The 26908-nt window shown below is 34.8% G+C and overlaps 1 protein-coding gene across 3 annotated transcripts in view; it reads right to left on the bottom strand.

Annotated features, from left to right (window-relative positions):
- sas (stranded at second transmembrane protein) overlaps window positions 1–26908 on the bottom strand; it is a 325151-nt gene that overhangs the window by 93645 nt on the left and 204598 nt on the right. For all 3 annotated transcript variants that reach the window (XM_081730579.1, XM_081730578.1, XM_081730580.1), the window contains exons 2-4: window positions 16857–17054; window positions 6021–6290; window positions 3611–3667 (exon numbers count right to left, since the gene is read on the bottom strand). In XM_081730579.1, the coding sequence (XP_081586705.1) occupies window positions 3611–3667; window positions 6021–6290; window positions 16857–17054 (525 nt within the window). The remainder of the gene's footprint in view (window positions 1–3610; window positions 3668–6020; window positions 6291–16856; window positions 17055–26908) is intronic.

Genomic DNA, 26908 nt, shown 5'->3' with positions numbered 1-26908 from the left:
TATTTTTGTCAAAAGCTGTTCGCGGCACTAAAATAAAGATTATTATTATTATTATTATTATTATTATTATTATTATTATTATTATTATTATTATTATTATTATTATTATTATTATTATTAATGTATATTTATTGATGTATAACCATACTAGTCAATGAGTTTTCAGTTTTAAGAACTTTTTTGTTATTTATGAGCCTTTAAGTGATTTTTTTTAAATATCTTATGATAGAAGTTCCCAAATTTCTGTGACTGTTCCACTCTCCATACTCATATTTTTCATGCGGCACCCTATATACACAATTTAAAAATGCTGTAATTCGATTTGATGGGATGTTTTTTTTTTTTAAAAAAAAAAAAGAAATTTGTCATTTTCATTACTAGCTGGTATTATTTTCAATGTAAAAATACAAAATTTAAATCTCATTACATAACTGAACAATAAAGAAATTGATGAAATGAATAGTCATACTCTCGGGACGAATGGAAACTGGAACTCATATGACAGTCTCTCCTGATTAAATAGTTACTGTGTGTACATATTGACATAATTATAAGTTTCATACTTTTCAACCATATCTTTGGTAACATGCATTGAGGATCAAAAATAATAAAACATTCAGTCAGATGATATTTACTGTTTCCACCTGTTCTACTTACTTTATTTCTGTAGTTACTGTTCTGTAGTATTTTGTTCTTACTTTATTGTTGTAGTTAACCACCTTTGGTATCGAAACCTCTAAAATTAATTTTTGACCAAGGAAATTCAGATAAAATGTGAATACAATTCGTAAATCAGATACTATTGTCATTGTTTATTGAAGTTTAGCGTCCTTTTATTTAATGCAACGGCTGTATGAGACGTTGAACTATATTTTAAGGTGGGGCCCGAACCATCATCACGCACTCAAATTTTAATACTGTGTCATCAAAGGCTCACGTGCTGCCCACTAGACTAGCAGGCCATCTTCTTTGAAACAATTATTACACCAGAGTTTTAACATTGTCAATTTCGACTTTTCTCCCCAGAATCACCAAACAACATCATCCTATCTTTGTGATAAAGTATGGTGATTTTCAGCCTAAATATTGAGAAATTTGCATTTATTATATACAGCAGACAAAGTTAGGTAAGATTGTTTTATTGTTTTATAATTCTGTTTTATAGTCGTGGTGCCCCAGGTTGAAAGAGGCAATGCTAGAAGGGGTCGCGACCTACAGTTTGGGAACTCCTATCTTATGAGATGACGATAAGATTTTTGCAGTAAAACTTATCTAAATTAGTCAGCTTTCGCTCCGTAAAGTAACATGAAAAAAAGAAAAGTAAAATAAAAGAAAGTTCAATTGTACAAGAAGCAAACTTCAGGAGTAAGAATAGTTATCTCTACCTTTCTCCTATATATAGGCTATACGGGAAAATTTTACAGGTAGTCAAGTGGACATCTTAACACTTTTATTCTGTACTTGTAGTACAAAACAGTTAATACCTACTACTACATTATATTAATGCCTGATTCTAGCACTATCCTACAAAACAAAAAAAAGCACTATCCTACTTTACTTATGTCTTCTGTAAAAACTTCGCTGAGTCAAGAGTTACAGATACAATAGAAACATGCAGGGGCGGATCAAGGACAGACTTCTGGGAGGCGAGGCCATTTAGAACTACTTGTAAGAGGTCCAAACTCTGGGATAGTTGTAGATATGGAAGTGTGTTTCTTTTTCTTTGCAGTGGTATAATCATGTTAGAGTGGTAGAGAGGTATGATGCCTACTTCATAATTGGGTGGTCCTGTGTTTCAAACCTAGGACTGGACACCTTGACTAAGATGATGCAGTTATATAAATAAACCGCAATCAGGTAAAGAAAAAAAAAAGCATTTTTCTGGAGTATAGGTAACTTCTTGTAGGTCGAATATCATTTATCACGCAAATTGATTTGTCATTATTAATTCGATCATTTACTTAAAATGGTGCATTTCTCAAGACTGTGTGTACCTTTCTCAGATTGGCTTGTGGACAACCTGAGATCGTCTTGCAAACCCCTGGTAGTCCACGAATCCCAGGTTGGGAAAGGATGTCGCCTTAAATCGATGTCAATTAAATTAAATTATACTTTTAATTTAATGTAGATAGATTTCGAATTTTAGGCTGAAGCAAATAAATGATACATGCTAGCGAATGTCAACCAAAAATCTTGGTAAAATAATTGCCTTGTGCAACCCAACGAAGGCTTCGGACTCTTTGCATTAAAGAAGAACGCTCTATCACTGAGCTTCTGTGTTCTCTTTTTCCGTATTCGTCTTCACGTGTGTTCTTACTTCATATTTTCAATGTGTGGCATTAGATGAAAATAAAATCATATTTGTACCTACAAGATATATGATGAAAACATAAATGACAGTAGCAGTAAAGGGTAGTAGCAGAAGTACGTTATTGTAGCAACAAATAGTTTTTGCACGTACACACTGCTCACATAGGTCACAGAAATATCACATCAGTAAAATTGTCAATTTTATCGCTATAAACTAAGGAAAGAAAGCTTACTTAAGATCGTAGTTCTTGTATACATAACTTGTCTGACAATAGGTAAGTTTTCTTCCTTTTGCTTATAGCGATAAAATTGAAATTTTAGTCAATGTGACTCGCCACTGCTACTACGATACCTTCACTACCTTGAGTATTTCTTCAATACTTAATTCTTAATTATTATTTTGACTAGATTTATCATATTTTATGGCTATTTGTATATCAGTTTGAAAATACCATTTTACGTACTCTACCGTAAATATTTATGAGTCTATGATAAAAAAAAAAAAATTACCGTAAGCAATTTATGATAAAAATGGAAGTGACTATATTTGTGACTTAACTCTTGAACCACCGGACCGATCTCGAACAAATTTTCAACATAGATGAGGTTCAAGCCTGGAATGGGTTTTATCATTTCATTTTGATGGTACAACTTAGTGTAGGAGGAGGGGGAAGATATTTAAAAATTATCGTAAATGACCGATATAAGTGTCGAATCCATAGTTTTCGGGGTTGCTGAGGTGAACAATGACACTTCCGATGCCGGTTAAATCCAAATTCAGCGCTGCAACTTGGTGGAGTGGAGGGAGACATATGTGGAAATGATCGGAAATTGCCGATATTATTGTCGAATCCATAGTTTTCGGGGTCGCTGAGACAAACAATGACAATTCTGATGCAGATTAAATCCAAATTTAGCTCTTTATGCTCAAAATAAAACATATTCTTGCCGTACGAGGAACGAGTATTCTGCTAGTTTTAAATAAAACACAGAAGAATTATTAATTACTTTGTAAATGACTCTCAGCAAATTTCCACTCACATTTTCTTCAGCAAAGATTTTTTTTTTTTAAGGAAAAAAAATATTGTGGTACGCTTATCTCTCATAGTGTAAATTAACGTTAATCTTCAGGCCTTTGATTACTCGGTACTGCAACTTAAAACTAAACTAAACTGACAATACAGCCTATGAATGTGAGTGACTTATTCTTAAAAAAAAAATGGCAATTACATATTTAAAATAAAAGTACTAATCAATCTGTTATAAATATTTACTGAGAGAAAGAAATGCATCAACTTACCCTTTTCGCCATTTGTAGCATCTAAGTCGAGTTCATTATCAAAAAGAGAACCAAAATCTAAACAGGAAGAAAAAAAAATACATTTATAAGTTGAAATATTAAATATTATGTAACAGAAATATGTTTTTACTATGTTTGTTTTACAAATTAATTACTAATCCAAAATAATTGTTGTGCTAGGCATGAACATAATTAGATTAACATTCACCATTGAATATTATTCTACCACGTCTTTTTTTTTTCCTATTTCCTTTTTACTCGAAACAGTTCTGCAGACAGAACACGTTAAAGTAGTTAATTTTGTTTTTGTTTGTACCGAGGCTAAACTTAAGAGAAAATGGTTCCCTCTATTAAACAATAGAAGCCTTTACAATGGTTCAATTTGCCTTACTTGCAGTTTCCGCTGTACTACATCCGAGATCCCGAGGAAACTATTTAAGAAAACATAAATCCATATGCAACCCACACGCAATATCATTGTATTAGACCAGCCATGTGCAACAGCCGGTTTCTGGGCCAGTTTCGTCCCATTGAACTCTTTCGTACGGCCCACCTGATTCGTTATTGAAAGTGTATTTCTTACGTAATCACTTAAATTGGTCTAATTTTTTTTCCCCTGGATAACTGATGCCCAACTTGAAAATATTCTTTGCACTGGAATATCCAGTGTACCACCGATCATTGAGAGACTAGTCCAGAACATAAAGGAGTCAAGTTTCTCATTAAAATTATAAATAAGTAGATTGTTCTGCTTTTCTTTAGTAAGTAAATATGTTAGTTACCGTTATAACAGATTTTATGTCCCTCTGATGTTAGTGTTCGATGAGCGAGTTTCTCCATTGAATACGTAAGACCCTCGATGCCAGTAAGTTCTCTCTGATTGGCCCACCCCCCTGTTCCAACTTGCACATGTATGTATTAAACAGTGCTTTGTTTTTGAGAATTCGTTTCAACTCTAAAAGATAAAATTGCACTTAAACAAGAAATAACTAACAATAGAACAAAAAAAAAAAATCATATTTTTGGTATTTCCCCTTCTCCCTCCAATTTCATGTTTTAATGCAAGATTTCGGAATGCAAGTACATAAAGTATCTATATTTTCCCATAATGCACAATAACATTCACAGTTTTAACAAGGCACAGCGGAATGTGATTAAGAAAGTCGGAGATAATTGTATTGTTGGCAATAGATGTACTGGCCACACATCCATATTCAAGTATACTTTTCAAATATTTTCCATTAATTATAAAATATTTATAAAAAAAAGTCATGTGAGTTGTCCTTCAGAAAATCATTCGGAAAACTCATCGCAACAATGAAGTACCCCCTCGTACATTTTTCAGAACAAATTATTAATAAAATATTAATGATTATTAATGAAAAATTAATTTATGAAATATGAATAAAATCGCCCAAATTGTTTTTTCTTTTGAGAAAATCGTCCGAGTAAACTCACTCCCAAGAATAAACTACTCCTCGTACAATTCTTCAGAACAAACGAATTATGTTATATTATCGAGTAATTCATGAAATATTTATTTATAAAAGATAAACATAATCGTGTGAGTCGTTTTTGAGAAAATCGTCCGAAAAAACTCACCTCCAAGAGTAAACCACCTCATTCTCGATTTTTGTTATTGAAAAATTAATTTAGAGAATACAAACAAAATCATTTCGAGAAAATTACATTTAAAAAAATCAGAAAATTACCCTTATTTTTAGGGTAGAAAGAAAATTGGAGAAACCCTTCTGAGGAATCACATTAAAGCCTCAAGTTTAAAACTGGTGTCGATATGCTGAACGATATGACCTGTAGCTGAGTGTACATCAGAACGAACGGAACAGACGGACAGATGTTGAAAAAATCACTTACGTGAATTATGGACCACGAAAAGTGTAAATACTTTGAAATTTCGAAACCGACTTTTTTTTTTTTTTTTTTTTTTTGCAAGATCACCATACTTTCTTCTCTTCTTTCGTTCGTCGAAAGTAAAAATGTAAACTTCTGCGTCACATTTCAATAATTTTAGAAAGTAAAACACAGGAATAAGGCAGAATTTAAGATTCACAAATTTGATGGAGAAAAAGTATTAAAATATATTAGAAGTATTCACTTTTTACAAAGTTGAATCGCTGATTTGAGAAACGTCAAAGTCACTGTCTATAAGGCTATAAGCCAATGATTTGTGACCTTTCTCAACTCAGGGACACTTGTTGCAGCTCGAAATTGCAGGGACTATTAGCGTGGCATCTGACATGTCACAACCTAGCTACCCTTCAAGAATCAACGCTGCATGTAGACTCATTTTCGGCATATACCAGACATGATGTTTCTCAAATTAGCGATTCTTTTTTATATTAACCTTTAAAGTGAGATCTACGCTTCAAAAATAAGATAGAATACTAACCACTAACGTGGCCCATCATTGAGTCGTCCATGTTTGTAATTCCAGCACACACCACCACTGAACAACACTCATCGCTTCGTAGGTCGTCTCGGCGTTCGTGGCATGCAGGATCACCTTCGACCTCTCCTGCCCTGAACAGTGGTCTGGGACAGGTAAAGTCCTCACATTTAATTAATCCATCGTCGCTGCAAACACATCGCATGGTGCAATTATTGCTGTAATACGATTCTCCTGACATAAGCTTTTTCCCGTCATGATCACACGTCGTTGCTGTAAACAAAAATAATTAAATCAGTGTGTTATAAGTAAGTATCTTGCAATTTACATAATTCAGGGTAACTTCAATTTATACTCGACAGTCAACGTATTGTTTCTAGAAAAAAGTACACTGTATGAGTATTTGTTTATTACTGAGCATTGTTTTATTGGTGATATGACAGATATTCCCACTTGTTTGTTTCTATATGGCAGTTTATTCAAACACGATTTTTGGTCCTTTTGGTCATATAAATAATATTTCCATTATATTTTTGCTTCGAGTCATATTATGGCCAAAAATTATATAAAAACATATTTTTGCTATATTTACAGTGGTTAAAAATTTTATCCGATATGTTTTGCAATAATAATAATGATAAATCTCGTGAATCTAATGATGAAACTTTTTTATTTCCGTTTTTTATGCTTAGAAATACACTTCGAACAATTAAAATTTATCAAACATTGTTAGGGTCACTCAGTTTAGGAGGCTCACTCAGGTGGGTAGGTCATGTAGCCAGAACGGAAGAAAGTAGGAACGCTTTCAAAGTTATAGCTGGAAATCTAATCGGAAAACGACCATTAGGAAGACCTAGGTGCAGATGAGAGATGAATCTCTCAGAAATAAGAATACAAAATAGAAACTGGCTCAAGTTAGCTAAGGGCCGAAGTCAATGAAGGGCTTTCGTGAACGCGGCATTGAACTCCTGGGTTCCATAGGCCGTAGAGTTAGTTAGCTAGACCGACTTTATGTGGCATGTGCTGTATAACAAAGCACGATTATGAAAGTTTGTATAATCAGTTCATCTACAAAGATATTACGTTTTCCTTTCTTTCTAATTTTGGTTAAATTTTGTTATTTTAATTTTAATTAAAGATTGAATTTGATGAAAGATTTAATCAAGGAAATGCCATGTTTTGGGGAGATTTTGGTTAACCATAGTTGCTCACTCTTTATTTTTTTTCTAAATATTCTCTCCCTTTTGTTGAAAGAGTGGAATGTAATATGTCTTTTCTATCTGAAAGTAGCAATATGTACAAAATATCATCAAGGAGAAAGGGGGAGGATTTGAAGTACCCAAGTTCATATCGCTTCAGGATACGAGTGATTTATATATATATATATATATATATATATATATATATATATATATATATATATATATATACGCAACTTCATATGGTAAATTGCAATCCATTATGTGCTACAGAAAGGAGGGTGGACATAAAAGAGTAACTCGGAAATTAATAACTAATACTTAGAAATACCTTAGTAATACTAGGGTTACGCTTAACATATTTGTGTCAGTTTATTTTGGAACGACAGTCATCCCAGATTATTATTATTATCATCAACAAATAAATGTACCAAAGACAAAGAAGGTAAGAAGTGTAAAAAAAAAAGTCTACCTACACGAAAATAAATATTAAGCATGCTATTACTTTCACTATATTTACCTATTAACCATATTTTTTATTTTTTAGTTTAATGTTCCATGATCATGTATTGACGCTAAGGGAGACTGTGATGATCAGATGGATAATAATGGTGGAATGAAGAAAGTGGGAGGAAACGGGAAAGCCCCGAGAAACCCCATGCGTACAGTGTTTGTTCATCACAAAGCAGTCATATTGTTGGAACAGTAAACATAACATTGGGAAACATTCACTTTCGATTGCATTAAAAATTAAGAATTTAATTGATTCATGCATTAACGATTGGTGACTGTTTTCGAAACACCAACCTACTCTTCGAAGTTGCTATATTTCGAGTTTTTGCCTCCCCTCTCCACATTTATGCTCCCCTGATTTCATTCTTATTTCTGATCTGGCATTCGTCAGTATTTCAAGCAGGTACACTTTACAAAATGTTTAGAGAAAGAGATCGAAGGATAAAGATGTTTGGTTATTTTCAACACAAATCGCTATCTAAGGTATCAGTTTGGAAATATGACCTAAGGGGAAAATTCCAATTGTACATCACATTCGTGGTCCCCTCTTCGTCAAAATAGTTCCTCCACCACTGGTCGACGCGTAATATGGATGCCGTCAAACGCCTATTGACGCTAAACATCAGTGAATCTGAGAACGAAATCGACTAAGCACTGGCTATGTCACCGTGGACTTGGGTGGAAGCACGCAGCTGAACCGTATGTCTATTTTTATTTATCTGTTTATGTTTAATTTGTCTGGCTTCCAAATATGGCTACTATTTAGTCCTGGTCCTCACTGACTCACAATTCATTATAAATAAGACATCACTGTTTTAGAGAATCGGTAGTTATTGATTCGAGCCGCCGAGGGCGGCGATAACCTAGGGGGTTGGGCGCCCTAAGCTATCGGTTTCTTGCCCCAGGAATACAAGAATGTGTTTTGTAGCAATGAAGAAGTAGCAATGTCATATATACACCACGTAAAGGAGTTTGGTTTGTATGGCGTATTATTTTCTCAATTAATATTGAAGCCAAGAGCGTTAGTAGATTTCTAGCACTTCTGGTTTTAGTAGAGATATTAGAGTTGAGAAGCAATATATTGTTGTGATTGTACAAAACTGCTTCTCGCTGTCTATTACCCTATATATTACAGCGACCAACGTTAAAACCGGAAGTGGTTGATATCTGTCACTTCCGGTTTAAATAGGAGGTTAAGAGAGAAAATGGTGCCTATTCTTAGAACGGTAAATCTTTAATAAAAACCTTCTCGCTATCTTTTATCGTTTTTCTTTATATAGATCAATATTGAAATCGGAAGTTGTAGTGGGCCTCAATCACTTCCGGTGTAAGTAAAAAAGTTAAGGATGGATATGAAATGTATCATTCGGGTGGTTAATCGATTGCAGTAAACTGCTTCTTGTTACTACTCTTTTTGATCAAAACGTTAAATCGGAAATGCTTCATTTCTACCACATCTGGTTTGAAACTGCTCTGCATTAATGATCTCTATTCCCAGCATTTCACCCTCTACACCTTGGTGATAATTAATCAATTTATTGGCAATATAAGGCGTTACGCTAGCAAACGCAAAGGTTGTCTGTCCTGGATTCGAATTTCGTTTAGGGCACAGTATTACAGATTGTTCTTTTGGACTGTTAATTTCTTTATCATAATTCAATTGTCATCGTCTTCTTGAGGAAAGAACTGTGAAATTAAAATAAAAAGGAAAAATCCTAGGGAAAAGAACAATATTTTCCAAACTGAAGACGAGATCTTTATAGCATTCCATAACTGTAAAATGCTGGGTGAATGGAGATTACAATGCCAATGTAAGTGAATGATTTGATTGGAGAAGGCGGTGGGATGAAATGTCACGGAAAAATCATTTATAGAATATTGACCATGATATTCTGTTCCCTATTTTCAAAATGAAACATATGTTGTAACAAGAATTTTTGGAATAATCAAAAAAAGAAGAAAGGATCAAAAAGATTGCGATCTTGGGCAATAATTAGTTTCTGGATCAGAGGCCACAAAATTTTTGAACGGCCTCTAAATCGAGTTTTCGTGTTTTTCTACGGAATAAGCACATCATACTGAGTTAAGTGATAGTTTGCGTTTGGCTACACTATATATAGTTCTCCAGATATAAGGCCTACAAGAAAAATTTTGATTGAAAATTATTGGATCTTTTGATGTATTTTTGGATCAGGGGCCACAAAATTTTGAACGAGCCCCTAAATCCAGTTTTCTTTTTTTTTTTTTAACGGAATAAGAACATCATACTGAGTTAAGTGATAGTTTGCGTTTGGCTACACTATATGTAGTTCTCCAGATATAAAGCGTACAAGAAAATTTTTGACTGAAATACAGTGGTTCAATAAAGAAGTCGGACATATACATATTCACACATTCCAAGAGAGAATAGACATTCCAAGAGTATGCTTCAGAGAACAAAATATATTTTTCAATTACTCTATGTTATTTACTTATGGAAAATAGAAACATCATTAACAAAACTCAATTTCATGACTATAAAAAATACAAAAAAAGTGAAAATGCAGGTAAAATCCATGCCAAAAAAGAACTCGGACAGGTAGCACCACTCTCTTTCATTTTGGGCTTAATAGGGGAATTTCCAAGAGTTTGTCTACTTGACAGTTTCAGGTGTCCAAGGGAAACGAGTTGAAGCCTCACTGTTTGTACGTAGGTAAAACAGTGTGTTTAAAATTTAAAATGGAAAGTCAACTTGGGCAAACTTCTTTAGCAATAAGAGAACTTATTTTAAAATATTATAAAGAGGGAAAATCAGTTCATGATACTGTGGAAATAGTAAATAGGTCACACTCCAAAGTTCATGACATTATTAGACGTTTTAAATCAACAAAATCACTGCAAAAGAAATCAAAAAGTGCTAGACCTAGAGTGTTTTCAAAGTCAGATGAGCGATGGATTGTACTATAGGTTAACAGAAACTCCAAGATAAGTGTCCTAAACTGGCCAAAGAAGTATCAGAACATCTTAATAAAAGTGTGCATCCCGAAACGATAAGATTGGTTTTAAGAAGAAGCAATATACATGGAAGAGTAGCCTGTAGAAAACCATTCGTGAGCAAGTGCAATAGACAAAAGAGACTTAGTTTTGCAAAAACTTATAAAAATTAAGATTTTTCGTTTAGGAGTACTGTGTTATTCGCGGACGAAAGCAAATTTAATTTGTTCCGCTCAGGTGATCAATGTTATATCTGGCGAAAACCTAATGAAGAACTCCGACAGCGTAATCTACGATCCACTGTGAAAAATGAAGATGGCTGAGTAATGGTTTAAAGCTATATGTCCGGTGCTTGGTCCAGGTAAACTGTGTGTAATCGATGGAATTATGGACCAAACGAAGTATTTAAACATTCTGAAGCAAAATTTGGTACAAAGTGCTGAAACATTGGAAATAATAGAGAACTTTCAGTACTACCAGGATAACGATCCCAAGCACAACGCACACAATGTGCGCTTGTAGCTCCTGTATAATTATCCACATGTGCTGGAAACACCTCCTCAATCTCCTGATATTAACGTTATTGAGCACTTAATGGGCTCATTTGGAAAACCAGTTAAAATATCATACTATTAGAACAAAGGAAGACTTGGAATCAGCACTTCAGACTTACTGGTAAAAAATTATCCTTCCTTCTGCACAAAATTTGTAAAATTGATGCAGGGAAGATTGAAAGCGATCGCGAAAAGTAAAGAATTGACAACAAAATATTAAAAATATCTAATAGCATTCTAAAATTTTGTTAGAAATAAAGTGTCCGAGTTCTTTTTTGACATGGATTTACGCCATGTTTTCACTTTTGGTATTTTTTATAGTCATCAAATTGAGTTTTGCCATTGATGTTTCTATTTTTCAGAAGGAAATAATATAGGGTAATTAAAATATATTTTTTGTTCTCTGAAGAATACTCTTGGAATGTTTATTCTCTCTTGCAATGTGTAAGTATGTATATGTCCGACTTCTTTATTGAGCCACTGTATATAGGATCTTTTGATCCAAAAAGTGTTTTGAAGTTTAACCCTTAACTAGTATAGTTGGGTCAGATCGCTGTAGGACATATTTCTTGTTTAAAAAAAATCATTTTTAAAAAATGTTTTGTGTAATAATATTTTTTCATGTTTAGTAGATAATAAAGAATGAGAAAATGTATTAGGGTCTCGTTTGTTACTCTGGGATTATAGAAAAATAATAAAAATATTTGGGTCTTTCTGACCCATACCATGCCAGTTATGTGACACAAAGTCACCATACCAATTAAGGGTTAAACTTCCCCTTCTCCCCCTTCCTACCATTTCAAAAGTTCCCACGCGAAATTATTTACTCTTATTTCATTTATACCAAGTTCGTCTTCCGTTTCGCTGGCAACACAAATGAGTGCAGTTTTTTTTTTTTTTTTTTGTACGTGTGTGCATGTATGTAAACTATATTTGCTCTCTTAATTCTCTTCCGTCAATGAGTTTCCTAATCATTTAGCACCTTTCTCTTAACACTATTTTTATGTGAAGTCAAGTTATGACGGTCTCCTTTTAACGAAGGTTCTTTGACACTTTCTTCAACCCAACAAACCGTTTTGAAACTGATAACAACAAACTGTCTGCGCTTTCTATACTATCGCTTTGCAACCAGTTACTAATTGCCTCTAATTGACTGTGGATAAAATAAAAATCAGAGCATATCCGCGGTGCATGAACTACCTACTGTATAAATAAAAGAAAAAAAAGACTTTCCGGAACATAATATTTTTGTGCAGCAATCACTCACACTGTTCTTTTTATCAGTTTTTCTCACACGCTTTTTTACGCCTATATTAAGGCTTTTTCCTAATTACTAATTACTTAATTATTCGGTTTCTGTTTTAGTGAAAGTTATCTCAATTTCAATGGCGGCTCTTGAGGGAAAGTCTTATTGTTAAAAATTAAAATTTTAGGTAAGTTTTATTTCCAGTGGCGGATCTAGAAAATAAAAACTGTGGGATGACTAGAAGCTAGACTATGATAGGTATATCATGAGTTTACTATAAATTTTGAAAAATATAAAAGTAATGGCTTCAACTATTTTTGTGACTCAAAAACTGGGGCCCCCTAGGCCCCGGGCTAGATCCGTCACTACTCATTTCCTTAGTTTGTAACGATAAAATTTTAATCTCTACCGTTCTGAATTCCCTCAAGAGCTGCTTCTGCTCAATTTTCTTATAAGTGTTTTTACTAAAAATATACCACATTGACTTGACACCTAGTCTTCCGTTTCAAGCGCTGCTATCGGCTGAAGAATTCCACTCTCTTTCGCCAAGGCTCTCTCGCTTAGCAGCTGCTGAACCCTTATTGGCTCAACGCGTGGGTGTGTCGGGGTGTGAGCTTTAGCTCGCATTTTTGCCACGGCTCAAGACATTTTGGCAGCACAATAGTAAATTAATATATTCGTCTTCTTTTAGTTAAAATACCTACAGTATTTTGTATCTTCCTTATCTTCAATAGTATTTTCTTTTTAAATCTAGAAGTATTATTTTTTATCAACATTTCCAACTTAAGAAATTATATTTTGTAAGTAAGCACGATGATTATAGTGGCTGCAAAGAATCGTGAAGCCTGGGCTCTACACCAATCACAGATATGCTCTCGCTCACATGTGATGCATCGGATGAAATCGTGCAGCTGCCTTCCGAATTCACACTTGAGAAATTGTGAAAAAAAAAAAAAAACAGAAGTGCACCTACAATGTTCCCAAACTTAGAAGATATAGCTAACGAGCGACAAAAGAAAAAGGACCTGAAGAACTGTAACAAGGAATAATAACAATAATTCGAATTGAACGTTAACAATAATAATAGCAAAGATATAAAAAACAACGACGAGAACAATGGGCCTAATAACAAAAATAAACAAAACGAAACTTAAGAAATCCGACAACTCTATATTCTCGAGAGATGTTCTCCGTATAGCGCGAGACATGACACTGGCAAAAATTCAAGGATAGGAGTTGACGAGCGGGACATATCCTCACGCTTTATTGGACGCCGAACTTAGTAGATGCAGGTCAAGCTTCAAGACTCGGTGCGATCACTATAGTTGTAGAGTACCCACATCTTGTGCGAGATATTTCTTATTCGTTTTTTAGGTATCATGAGTTTATGGTAAACATCTTATCCATGGTTTTTCTAGGGATTTTTCCGTTTATTCCAACACTCTCATTTCACAATGCCTTTCACTTTAATTCACATTTATTAACCATTAATCTCCTTTAGTTACAGTTGGTCACGAAACAGAATTTTTGTGACGAGACAGAGCTCTTTCAACCATTGTTCGTAGTTCGAGAAAAATTTAGCAAAACAGGAAAAAGGGAATTTTTCGATAAAGTGTGAATATGCAGGGAAATTCTCGAGCTGACTGACTGATCAATATTAACGTTTAACTTTTTCTTTGTTCTTTAGAAAGAAACCAATATAATAGCAATAGTTTGTTGTTTGTATTTGTTTGTTGTAAAAAGTAGAGAAAAAGTAAATATATATATATATATATATATATATAGAAGCAAAAAGCAAATGAATAAAACAAATGTGGTTGGCACTTCCTTTAATATCTTATCATATTACTTTTATCATAGGAATTGAACACTCAACCAACTAGGGAAAATTTGATAAGAAAAGGGGAAAATTTTGTGTCAGTTGAGGAAAATTTTCTTAAGGAAACCTACGAACACTGCTTTCAATAGAAATAAGAAAACTTTCCGAGGCGACGAGTCATCACTTTTAAGACACCATTTCGAAATTAGACAGCCTAAACTCCTGTCTCGTAGCCTATCCTTAGCCAAAAGGACATAAACTTGGGACGTACTGTGAAACAGTTCGTTTCACTTCATGCATTTTGTACGCCAACGACAGATATCCCTATAACTACTTAATCCATAATTTACTGGCATTAATATTGTCACTATTAGTACCAAAAACTTCATAAACTGCTGATGAATACGCAGTTTAAACATAATCATAACTATCTTTCGTTTTTTTTGAAAATATAATATCATATATTAAATCAGTAATTAATTATGAATCTATATATTAAAATGCTAGGTTTATATATTTGTGCTCAATTCTATTTACATGTTTATGGCCAATTACTTTTGACAATCAAATCTCAGAAACCACAAGTTTTAGAAATGTGCTGTTTTCACTGGTCTATTTCCAATTTTGTGAACGCCTGCCAGGTCTTATTCAACATTTAAAAAAAAAGGGCTGTTATTGTTCTATTTACCATTTTATGGGTCGATCATTGTGAGTAGATCATTCTGATATGAACATGGATCTCCTTTCCACTTCCTTAATGTATCTGTCCATATCCCTAAGTGAAGGACAGGTCGACTCTTGAAGGGAGTGAATTGCTGTGGACAAGCATCTAGGGTATAAGCGTTTTAATGTATAGCTGTTGGAGTGAGTTTGTAGCAAACTTTGAAAAGTGACAGATGATGTCAGATGAATTTTTCCCCTTATAAATCCATATTCGTCCGAGTCGCCTCATTGCGGCTCTTGAGGTTTTTCAAGGTGCCAGCAGGCAATAGATTTTGCTATTCAGATTTAAGCAAAGCGCCTGCCATGTCCGTCAACCCGCCATACGTAATTCCTCTACTGGTTGTCTAATACAAGGATATGAACCCTGGAAATACAGCGCCATAGGAAGGGCCCTATGAGTAGACAGCACAGGTTCAGCTAGTAATTTATTAAAAATGTTGATTTTCTAACACTTTCACTAGAAGCAACGATTTCTAGAGGAATGACTGAAAACTTTCCCTTTGTAAGAAAACAAAAGCATTACCGGGTGATGTGTTTATATGAGTGTGTACCTGTACTCCACAATGCTTGTGTGCTAATTTTTTGAAGTAATATCTGGATAAAAGTCTTAGTTCACTTACGGACTGTATTACAAGTAAAAGTAACCGAATGCAATATTTTTTATTGAAAACTTACAATGTACATAGAACTAACGAATCTTAATGGGAAAATGAAATCTTTAAGATTTACGTCCTACGGTTATGCCGGCTAGGCTAAAGGAGACGGTGATGATGAGAAATGAATGAAATGGTGGAATTAAGAAAGTGGGAAGAAACGGGAGAACCCCAAGAAACCCACGCATACGGTGTTTGTCTACCATAAAGCACACTAGGCGCAAGCTGGGATTGAACCAAGGGCCCTATCCACCAGAGGTGAACACTCTACCACTGAGCCATTGCAGCCCCATGAATCTTGATGGTTGAAAAGATGCCTTTAATAGTTGTCTCCCTATAATTCTATGAATAGAATACTATTTTCTGATGTGAATTTGGTTATAACTGTTGGATCAGTTGAAATCAATTAAATATGTATTTTCAAATTACAGAAAGTATTTTTTTTTTGTGCTAAATATGTATAAACTAAGAATAATTCCTCTCCGTTATCAAGAGGTTACTAAATGGTGGGGATACAAGGGCTGTTCATGTCCGTAAAAGGGAGGGTTTTCTCTCATGCAATAATACATATTTTTGCCGGAACAACAACAAAAAAGTTGGTCCGTATTACGGAGATATCCGCTATTGACAGCTGTCCATTAAGAGAGGTTTGACTGTATAATTTTACTAATTTTATAAATAAAATTTAATGTAAATAATATTAAATCCACACACACACACACACACACACACACATATATATATATATATATATATATATATATATATATATATATATATATATATATATATATATATATGCAAATACCTTTTGGAAATGGATAATAGAATAACTGTTTTGAATTTGCACAAGATAAGATCCCATGTAAACTTCGTTTCTACTGCGATGAACCTTCGATTGTGCTTAAGTCATCAAGTGAATGAGTTAGCACCATAGGAAGTGTAGCATTTTTCCCGTATTTTCTCTATATTTCAGCTGATATTCCAGTACCGAACAAGCAATGCAGGACAATAGTCTACTAACAATAACAATAACAATACAAGAGGCCGAAAATTAATTTTGATTTTTATCTTTTTTTTGGGGGGGGGGGTATGTAAAGGGCTTGCAGCTACGCACGACATACTCATTGTTCATTATAGAAATAAGCAGTTAAGTTACCTGGAGTGCACTCGTTCTGCTGGTTGCGGCTGTATCCAGGGGCACACTCGCAGATTGGGCGGTGGTCGCGTGTCACGCAGATTGCGTTTTGCAATGAGTGTTCGCATGGACGGAGAACGCGGCAGGGATCTGCACAGGCACCTCCCAGACAGAAGTGGTCGCTCTTGCAGTCTGTGTCCTGTTTGCATGATGTCTCCGCTACAAGAAAAAGGAAAAAGAAGAGAATAATATTAACGATTAAGTAGACAGTGTTCCATCTAATTTCATTTATATTCTAGTTCTCCACATATTTAGCACTAAAATCTAAGCAATAGTTTAAAAAAAAAGCAACAAAACATTTGGAACAAGATAATAGGAAAGAAAATGGTACTTGTCTATAATGCTGTTTTACTGTTCAGCATGATTTTATAACACATATCTACAGTTTAACACAGATCCTGAACCTCTGACCCCACCGAACTAAACCAAAAACATTATTTTAATTTGGCATCAGCAATTTAAGTTGTTTTCAAAATGCAGATATCTAAATTTCAAGTGATCAATGCGAAAAAAAAAAGTTGCAATTCTCTCGTCAGAGGCGTACGCAGGGGGCGGTTCCTGGGAGTCCGGACTCTCTCGTAATCCTGACATTTCTCTAACTTTGGGGGCGCGGTGGCTCTGTGGTAGAGCGTTCATCTCCGGTGCTTGGGGTACCTGGTTCGATCCCAGCTCGCGCTGTGTGGACTTTGTGGTGGACAAACACCGTGCTCGTGGGTTTTCTCGCGGTTCTCCCGTTTCCTCCCACTTTCTTCATTCCACCATTTCATCATTTCTCATAATCACCGTCTCCTTTAGCCTAATTGGCATAACCGGGGAATGTAAAACTTAAAAAAGAAAAATGTTCTGTAACTTTGCGTAATTTTAGGGTCAAATTTACAAATTTTAATAAACTTATCCTCATATTGAACTTGAACACCTCGAAAAGCTTTTGGACCCCTCCGAAATAAATTCCAGCGTACACCCCTGTCCCTTGTAATGTGGTTCTGCATTTTACAAGGGTTTCAGCGTGTGACTACCTCTTCCAAAATACAGGTAATCGTGGGTGAGGAGACCACTTTTTGCTTTGAAGCTGAGGATCTGAAGAATGCATATGGGATCTGAATGGTGTGATGACCAGATCATGGTAAACCGGATCCCACGTCTACCTTTCGAGGTTTGTCTTTAAAAAAAGAAATAGGGATACCTCCCATGTGTGGTTTATTTTATTAATTAACTAACAACATAACAAAATCCTAAAAAGTGACAAATCTGTTCTGCGAAAATCCAGAGATGGGAAGGCAGAGAAAAAAAGGCTTAAAACATACCTCTAGGCTCTTATCTAGCACCTGAGTTTCAAGAGTAGGAGAATATAGTACCTAGGCTTTACTCTTTTCATGAGAAAGCTACTCTTTTTAATTAATTAATTGAAACCGCACATTTAAACACTTATTTTAACTTAAAATATCTTATAATGCATTACAAAATACTAAATGAACGTAGTACACGTATATCTCAACATAAACACCTTAAGTAAATATTATAACTATTTTATTATTATAATTTTAAACCACAAATAAGATGAACATATATAGTATAATAAAATTTACGACAAATTCTAAAGAAAAAAATATGAATTTTATTTATATGCAGTCTTTGTTCTTGGTTTCAGGTGATTCTTTTCTTTTTTGAATATCTGGCGATAGATACACATTCTTCTATATAACGATGTATAAGTTCGTGCGGCTTTCTTTTGTGTTGGCAACAATACGGCGTGAAGCGATTGTTTATCGTTATTCCGTTGTATTACCATAGTTTGGAGTTTGTGTGTTCTAATGAAATACAGGTTTTCTTGATTATTATGAACGTATTATTGTATATATTTCAGACAAACTAATATGGAATGTCAAGTTGAGAAAAGTGATCATTTCCGTCACAGTTTATTCTTTGAACTTAACCGAGGATCCAGTGCAGCAGAAGCTGCGAGAACAATTTGTGCAGTGTACGGGAATGAAGCAATTGCTGAAAGAACAGCACAGAAAAGCTTCTCTTGACTAATGGCTAACAGATTTCTTCCAGTCAAAACCAAAACAGTTCTACAGGCGAGGCATTGAACTGCTACCTGAACGTTAGCAGAAGGTCATAGATAGTGGAGGTGAATACATCACTGAGTGATTGTAAGTTAATGTGAGTGACTGTAAGATGTATGCAATGTATTGTTACACTCGTAGAATATGTTAATGTTATGTCTATATTGTATTTATATTTGAATTAAACAGAACAGCAGAATAAAAATAAAATATAAAATACTATAAGAACTGCATCGATCCAATATTTATACGGAGTATGAAAGATCAGTATTCACTTTGCAATATATTATATTATCTGTACTATTTAACATTATATGCTTCAAATCAGGCGATCGATGTCAGTATAAAATACAAGTCAGTAGATTTAGAACAATAAAAAACTTATTGAGTCAATGTAAAACAATAGGTTTTGCAAGTTTTCCCTGCGTGCAGCCCCTTTAAACAAGATACCATTCTACATTTGACTGGCAATAAATGTTACTACTGAAAATATTTTTCTGTGGTTAAACAATCGGTACATAAATTTACATGTTTAAAAAGTGACAGAAATTGCACTTATCGATGAGATAAAAAAAAAAGAAATCTGTGTGTAAAGTTAATTATGATAAAAGCCAATCCAATGTGTTTGATATAACAATAACAAAGAATTCGCAAGCTCTATTAATTTTATTTTACATTGATGTAATTTTATTTAAAAAAAAAAAGCAATATAAAATAAAAGTGTATATTCGTATTTCGATAGAATGGCATTCCATTGTTATGTAACATTCCCATCAATAATATTATTTTCCACTGATTTTTATCACAGATGTATGATAAGAGCTCGAGAGAAAAAAAAGGAAGAAATGCATACTTCTTTGTAAGTCTTTGACCGCAGTGTTGTAAAGTCACAACCTTTTTATTCTCTGTATCTCAAGATTTCCTTTGCAATGTAGCAAGAACGTAATGAGTTCTGTTAAGTCATAAAATGGAATAACATCTCAATGATATTATTATATTATTACTCTGTGAAATGGGTCAACATAACTTTTCCTAGGTAATTGCTCTTTACAAGTGAGAGAAGAAAATTCTTTTTTTTTTTTTTTTGACGATTACGTCAACACAAAAGAATATTGTTAAAGAGTTCTATTGATATTATTTCACACGCTTTTATTTTTTTTAAAGAATAGATTTTTTAAAGAATAAAAAAGAATGAATAATTGAATAAATGCATTCGTGTATTTGAACTATTTCTTTTTTTCTGATCATATTTTGCTGCCCCTAAAATAAAAGAATTTGTGGGAATATTTTATGTTTACACGCCTTGAATCAAATAATAAGGTCTTCCTTCAATTGTTTAACAGCAAATCTACAATCCGGAAAAGGTATTATATTACATTCCTTTCCAAGAAGGAAGCGTCCTCAACTGGTACACATCTAGTGTATCTTGGGAGCATGATAGAAAGATCAACAATGAGATTATCTACAGAATGGATCCACACGGTTATCTTCCTCTTTTAACGGAGTTATACGCTGAATTCTATCTCTATATTCCCATTTCTTCATCTGATATAGAATATGGTACAACGGTATAATCTCAATACCCTGATGTAAATTCAAGGACATTGAGAGATATACAAAAAAAAAAAAAAAAGACCCGTTTTACAAAAGTTCCGAGTTCTTTCCATAAATGTACTGACTTTCTATTAGAATCACGAGAGTGAGATTATAAGAATGTAGGTTAGTACATCCGTCAGTCCGTTACTCCACATGACAACTAGAGCTCCTTCGTGGCTAGGCGGTTAGCGTACACGCCTTTGGCGTAGGAGGTCCAGGTTCGATTCTCGGCGGGAGCTCATGTGACTCGGATTTTTTTATGTTAATTAGTAGGTCCCGTCTCATATAGCCTTGTTGCTGAAAGGGACGTTAAACTCAAAATCAACAAAACTCCACACGGCAACTCGAGCGAAAGCAAATTTTCAAATTCTGTTTATACTTTCGAGCGACGAAAAAGTATGGTAATTGTAAAAAAAAAAAAAAAAAAAAAAAAAAAAAAAAAAATAGAATTCAAAATTTCAACGAATTTACACGTTTCATGATCCATACATATCGAAAAAGCGATCTTTCGACATCTGTTCATCTATTCGTCGTGGTGTACTTCTGCCTAGAGGCCATAACGTTCAACATATCGAGACCAAATTTTAAACTTAAAGTTTTTATGTGATTCTCCAGGCGAACAGTTTCGAATTTTCCTCCTACCTCTAAAAATAAGGGTAGTTTACTGAAAGGTGAAAATCAAAATTTCCGATTTTCTCAAAAACGACTCTAATGATTTTGTTTATATTTCATAAATCCATTTTTAAATAACAACCCCATACTATGGTAAACGATTTCTTTGGAAAAATTGAAAAGGGGTAGTTTACGCTTGGGGGTGTCTTTCTCGGACGATTTTCTCAAAAATGACAGGCGATTTTGCTTGAGCGATGGCCTGAAAAATAAACATACCATTAATAATCCGACAGGTTGGCATAACCCATTTATACTGAAAAGAAAGGACGAGAAGTTTATTCTTCAGGTGAGTTTATTTCCAATGATTTTCTCAAAAATGACAGTCGATATTGTTCATATTTCATAAATTAATATTTCAGTAATAATTCTACAACGCTGCATAAATATATTCACAAGGGAGAGTTCTTTTTCAGATTACTTTCTCAAAAATGATTCAGGCGATTTTATTTATAATTGAGGAGTTTGATGCAATAAGGGCGTAAGTCTGAAAAGTCTGGAGAAAAACGATGTTGACAATTAATTTAAGTAGTGCTTTTTTTTCTTACATAAAACAATGTAATATGCAGCATTTTATTCAGATATTGAATTGAAATGTTACCAGGAGGCTAAATAAGCATGCCAAAAGCCAGAAATGCGTTTGATCCAAAAAGGGCGTAAACTCGCTTTACGCCCTTATTACATCAAACTCCTCAATTATTTCATTAATATTCCTATAACGTAGCATAAATAATTTCCATAAAAATATCTACAACGGACAGCTTACTCTTAGGGTGATCTTTTTGACTTTGACCCCACGCAACAGAGGTGTACATTCTTCCACTAAGCCATCGTGTACCCATCTAAACTCAACAAGAAGGACTCTTTACCCCTTCCCCACTAAAATGTTTAGAGACTACCGATACTTATTTACAGTAATCCTATTGCATTACATTTTCTTTTATGAATAACAAAAGTAATGCTAAGAAAATTTTATGTTTACTTGTCACTCACAAAAATAAAATAGATTTAGTGGCGCTTCTTGTCATTTTGAGCTGTTTCTATTAGAGCTTTGTCACTTAAAAGAAAGACAAAATCTAGAATGTATAACATAAACATATTTCAGATTTACTATCACCATTTGGTCCATAATTTGTACAAATTTTAAGTTCTGCTGTCAACGCTGTATCAACATTGAGACCATTTCTAGTATCTGTCTACCGAGATATCATTTTTTTAAAAATGTTTTCTCACATTCACCATTATAATTGGATATGAAAAAATGTAAGTAGCTATTATGTTGTAGTGTAGTTTGTCGAAGCTGAACATTCCTTAAAAATTCCCCAATATTTTTTCTTCGTTTGATGTGATTTGCTTTAGCTTCTCAGATGACACTATTTCCTTAACCAAGACATATTCTTCAAAGAATTCATCCACGTTAAGATTTATTTTTAAGCCATAAAAGGAGGATATTTATTTTGCTTTCAAATCTGGACAATCTGGCTCAAAGCCAGACATCTCGCAAATCTATTCACTGAAGATCGAACCCGGAAATATGTACACAAAACCACGTGTTAACCAAATGGCCACAAATAAGTACATGTTCTTAACTACCTTTTGTGAAATAGCAAAGTTAGCTGTTCGTCCATTATTCTGAATCATATTCTACCTCTTCTACCTAGGTACTATAATACAGTAATTACTAGTGACATAAAATTTTGGTCATTTTCATCTTTTAAGACAAGTTAAATGACTGAATCTTTTTTCTCGTAGTAGGGTCTATGCTGTTAAGTCGTACACCGCCAGCCGTAGACAACAGGTGGATAACAGAAAAGAAAGGACTCATTTATGATACCCTGAAGTGAAACGGTTTCCACTGTAAGCAGTTTAACCCCTTCATGCATAGCGGTCTATTTTTAGACCATTCCGCCAAGGTGCTGTTTCCTTAGAAGCTTGAAATTATATTTTCCTTTCATGCATGCTGGTTGATAAATAGACCGCTAGTGATTCACGCTACACATATGCTGCCACCTTCTGGCGCTTTGGAGAAAGGAAGTGTAGTTTGGCGGGAGCAACCGACTGAAAACGTGGTTTATGGAACAAAGGTAAGATATTTTTCTTTTTTTCCCCAAGAAATACTTTGAATTAGTCAAAAATAAAATTTGTCATGAAAATTGGATATGTTTAAAACGTGAATAATGTATTACTGTTCATAATAATGGTTTTATTTTTTTGTATGGAAGAAAAAAACGTATGGTCTAAATATAGGCATCTATGCAGGAATTCTACAACACTGTTCTCCATTGTTCTTCTATCCTGCTGCTCTTGTATTTGTTACTTTACGTGTAGAACGTATAAAAAAGAAAGAATTTAGTATAAATTATTTCCTTTTCAACTATCAGATGAGAAACTTGGTAACACGGGTCAGTTCTTGCCAGTTTAGGCCTTTATTGGTATACAGTAGAGTTTCGATAGTTCGAGCTAATTGGGCCAAAGGGCAAGTGCCAAATAAACACTTTCGTAAATGGTTACTGAGGCTTGAATTGTCGCCAATGTTGTACTCTTATGTACTGTAAGGCCCAGGGGCGGATCCAGGACAGATTTCTGGGGGGCGGTAGGTTGTAATACTCCTACTTAGAGTTACTTTTAAGAGCTTGTAACTCTGGGATGGGTTTTATTTATATATAAAAATAAGAAAGTTTTCTCTTCTGGGGAGCAATCGCCTCGACCACCCCCTGGATCCGCCCCTGGTGAGGCCCCATCAAATGTAAAGCTGTCTTTATTACATGTTTATAATCCTAGTTGGTTTCGCTTTGCTAAGTAATTTTTCGTACTTTTTTTTATCTTTTCAGTCTGGAAAATGGACCCTTCGAAATTTTACGGACATACTTCATATGTGACAGCAGTCCCACAGAATGGTTCAGTAAGTGAAGACTCAGATCTTTCGGACGACGACGAGTGGTGCAGGATCTTAGCTCCTGATTCCGAGGATGAGTTCCTGTCCAACCTGAGAGCTATGACATCGGATCGTAATAACACCGTCATCCCGGAAACGCCGTCTGTAAGTTCTGACGAAGAACAAGAACCGACCCCGTCAACCAGTCAGCCGTCAGTGGTTCGTCCAAGAAATAAGAAGGCTAGTTGCAGGAAAGATAAAGTGGTGTGGAAAAACGGCGTTTTCTCGGTTAGTAGACGTGAAATTGAATTCACTGGTGACGTAACTTTGCCTGCATCGATTCAAGACCTAAACAGCCCGTTCGACTTTTTCAAATACCTGTTCTCGGATGAGCTAATCAATCACATAGTTCAGTAAACGAACCTGTATGCGACACAAATAAGACCAAATAAGCCAGGAAATATTACTAAAAGCAACATTGAACAATATCTTGGCATATTAGTGAATATGTCCGTGATCCAGTTACCTACTTGCAGAGATTATTGGAGTGCTCTACTTGGACATCCGCGAATATATGAAGTTATGTCAGTGAATCGGTGGGAAGAAATACGCCGTTTTCTTCACTTCAATGACAACACCACGTTCATTCCAGCTGGACAGGACGGTCATGACAAGCTGCATAAGGTCAGACCAATTATAGAATTTCTCCGCTCAACTTTGGGAACTGTGCCTAAAGAAGAAAAACTATGCATCGATGAGCAAATCATCCCGTTCAAAGGCCGAAGCTCTCTCAAACAATATAACCCCGCAAAACCTCATAAGTGGGGTTATAAAGAGTTTGTTCTTAGTGGCAAATCTGGCTTCAGCTATGACTTTGAAATATTTACCGGTGCTTCCGATAATATTATACATGCAAATGAACCAGATGTTGGTGTTAGTGGGAATGTTGTTATTCGCCTTTCACGCACAATTCCAAGAAACCTAAACCACACACTTTTGTTCGACAATTGGTTCAACAACATCCAGCTTCAGGTGTATCTCAAAAAGGAAGGTATAAATGCACTAGGAACTGTCAGGTTAAATAGACTTGGAGCCGTTGATATGCCAACTGAAGCGGCTATGAAGAAAAAAGGGAGGGGAACTTTTGTTGAGAAAGTTACAGTTATTGATGGTGTGAAACTATGTGCTGTCGCTTGGTACGACAACAAAGTTGTATGTTTGCTATCATCGTTTGCAGGAAGTAAGCCAGTTGGGGAAGCAGAACGTTTTGTCAGATCCCGGAGGGAGTATCAAATGATTCCATGCCCCAATCTTGTGAAAGTCTACAACGAATATATGGGAGGAGTCGATCTCCTGGATTCCATGTTAGGCTACTACCGTATAACGATTCGGTCTAAAAAGTGGTACATGAGAATCTTTCAACATCTTCTTGATATGGCCATTGTAAATGCTTGGCTATTGTGGAGGCGTAAGACAGGTTTGTCCACGCCATTAGTGCACTTCAAAATAGAAGTTGCATCTGCCCTCTGCAAGCTCAACAAGTCACCCAGACGTAGTAGAGGACGCCCCAGTAGTGAAGTCGAGCATGGAGTAGTCAAGAAGCAACGAAGTGGGCCCTGTGGATTTATCCCTGGGGCCGACATTCGTTTAGACAATGTTGGACACTTGCCTACATATGCAGATCGACAAAGATGCAAACTTCCTGGCTGCAAGGGGAGATCAGCAGTGATATGTGAGAAGTGCGAAGTTCATTTGTGTAACAATAAAGCCAGAGACTGCTTCAATCGTTTTCATAAGGCCTAAGTAAAAGTGGGAAGCCTACATCAGTTGTGTGTGCGAAAATCATTTATGTAAAGGCCAAAGGATGTATAAATCTGTCACATAAAGCCGGTATGAAGATGTAGATCGTGTTTTATTCAAAGATCACACGTTATTTGTATTTCGTGTAAAGTTTGATAGTTGTAGTAAAAATAACTATATTATACTTTCAGCGCATGCATGTCCGAATATGGACCAAAACTGTGAAGTGTGAGAAGTTAGAAGTTAATTTGTCTTTCAATAAAGTCACATAATTTTTTTTCGTTTTCATATATCATTAGTAAAGATGTGAAGATGTAGATCGTGTGCCAATGAAAGGCAAGAGTTTAATTGTACTGCGTGTGGCGTTTGATACTACTAGTATAAGTTGTTATATTTTACCATCATTGCATGAATGTCCAAAAATAGACCACATAATTTTTTCTTCTTTTTTTCGAATAAAAAGCTTCTTTTTTCAAAATTGCTTGTCAATATGATCTAGTAGCCTCAAAACCTACCACATATATTTTTTTCCCCAAAAAGAAAAAAATCATGCATGAAGGGGTTAAGTTACTTTGTAACTTTGAGCAAACAAAGTGTTGTGATATACCTACAGCTGGTGTCTCTACCCACCGTTTAATTTCTTTGGTACAAAATAAAAACTGTTTCTTTGCACAACATAATCTCACTGCAGAGGAGAAGAAGAAGAAGAAGAAGAAAGCCTTGATTCAAAGCTAACGGCGTCTTCCAGATGTTTTGACTACACAATCACAATGCGTACAAGTGCAGATAAAAATATTGCATTAGAATAGTGTAGAACATAAAATGCTTTTAATGTCATTAAACATTTGTTGCAATGGACAGCGTCAACAATTTAACTGTTATATAAAACATTTAAACAGTTATGTATATACAAACCAAGAAAAATAACAACAGAGTTTACACTTTTCCTCAAAAATGAAAATGAAATATTTCAGTTTTACATCCGACGACTGTGTCGTGTAGGCTAA

Source organism: Thermobia domestica, chromosome 11, assembly GCF_964235325.1.
Source record: "Thermobia domestica chromosome 11, izTheDome1.hap1.1, whole genome shotgun sequence".
In the NCBI taxonomy this organism is placed as follows: domain Eukaryota; kingdom Metazoa; phylum Arthropoda; class Insecta; order Zygentoma; family Lepismatidae; genus Thermobia; species Thermobia domestica.
This window is presented reverse-complemented; position numbering and strand designations above follow the sequence as displayed.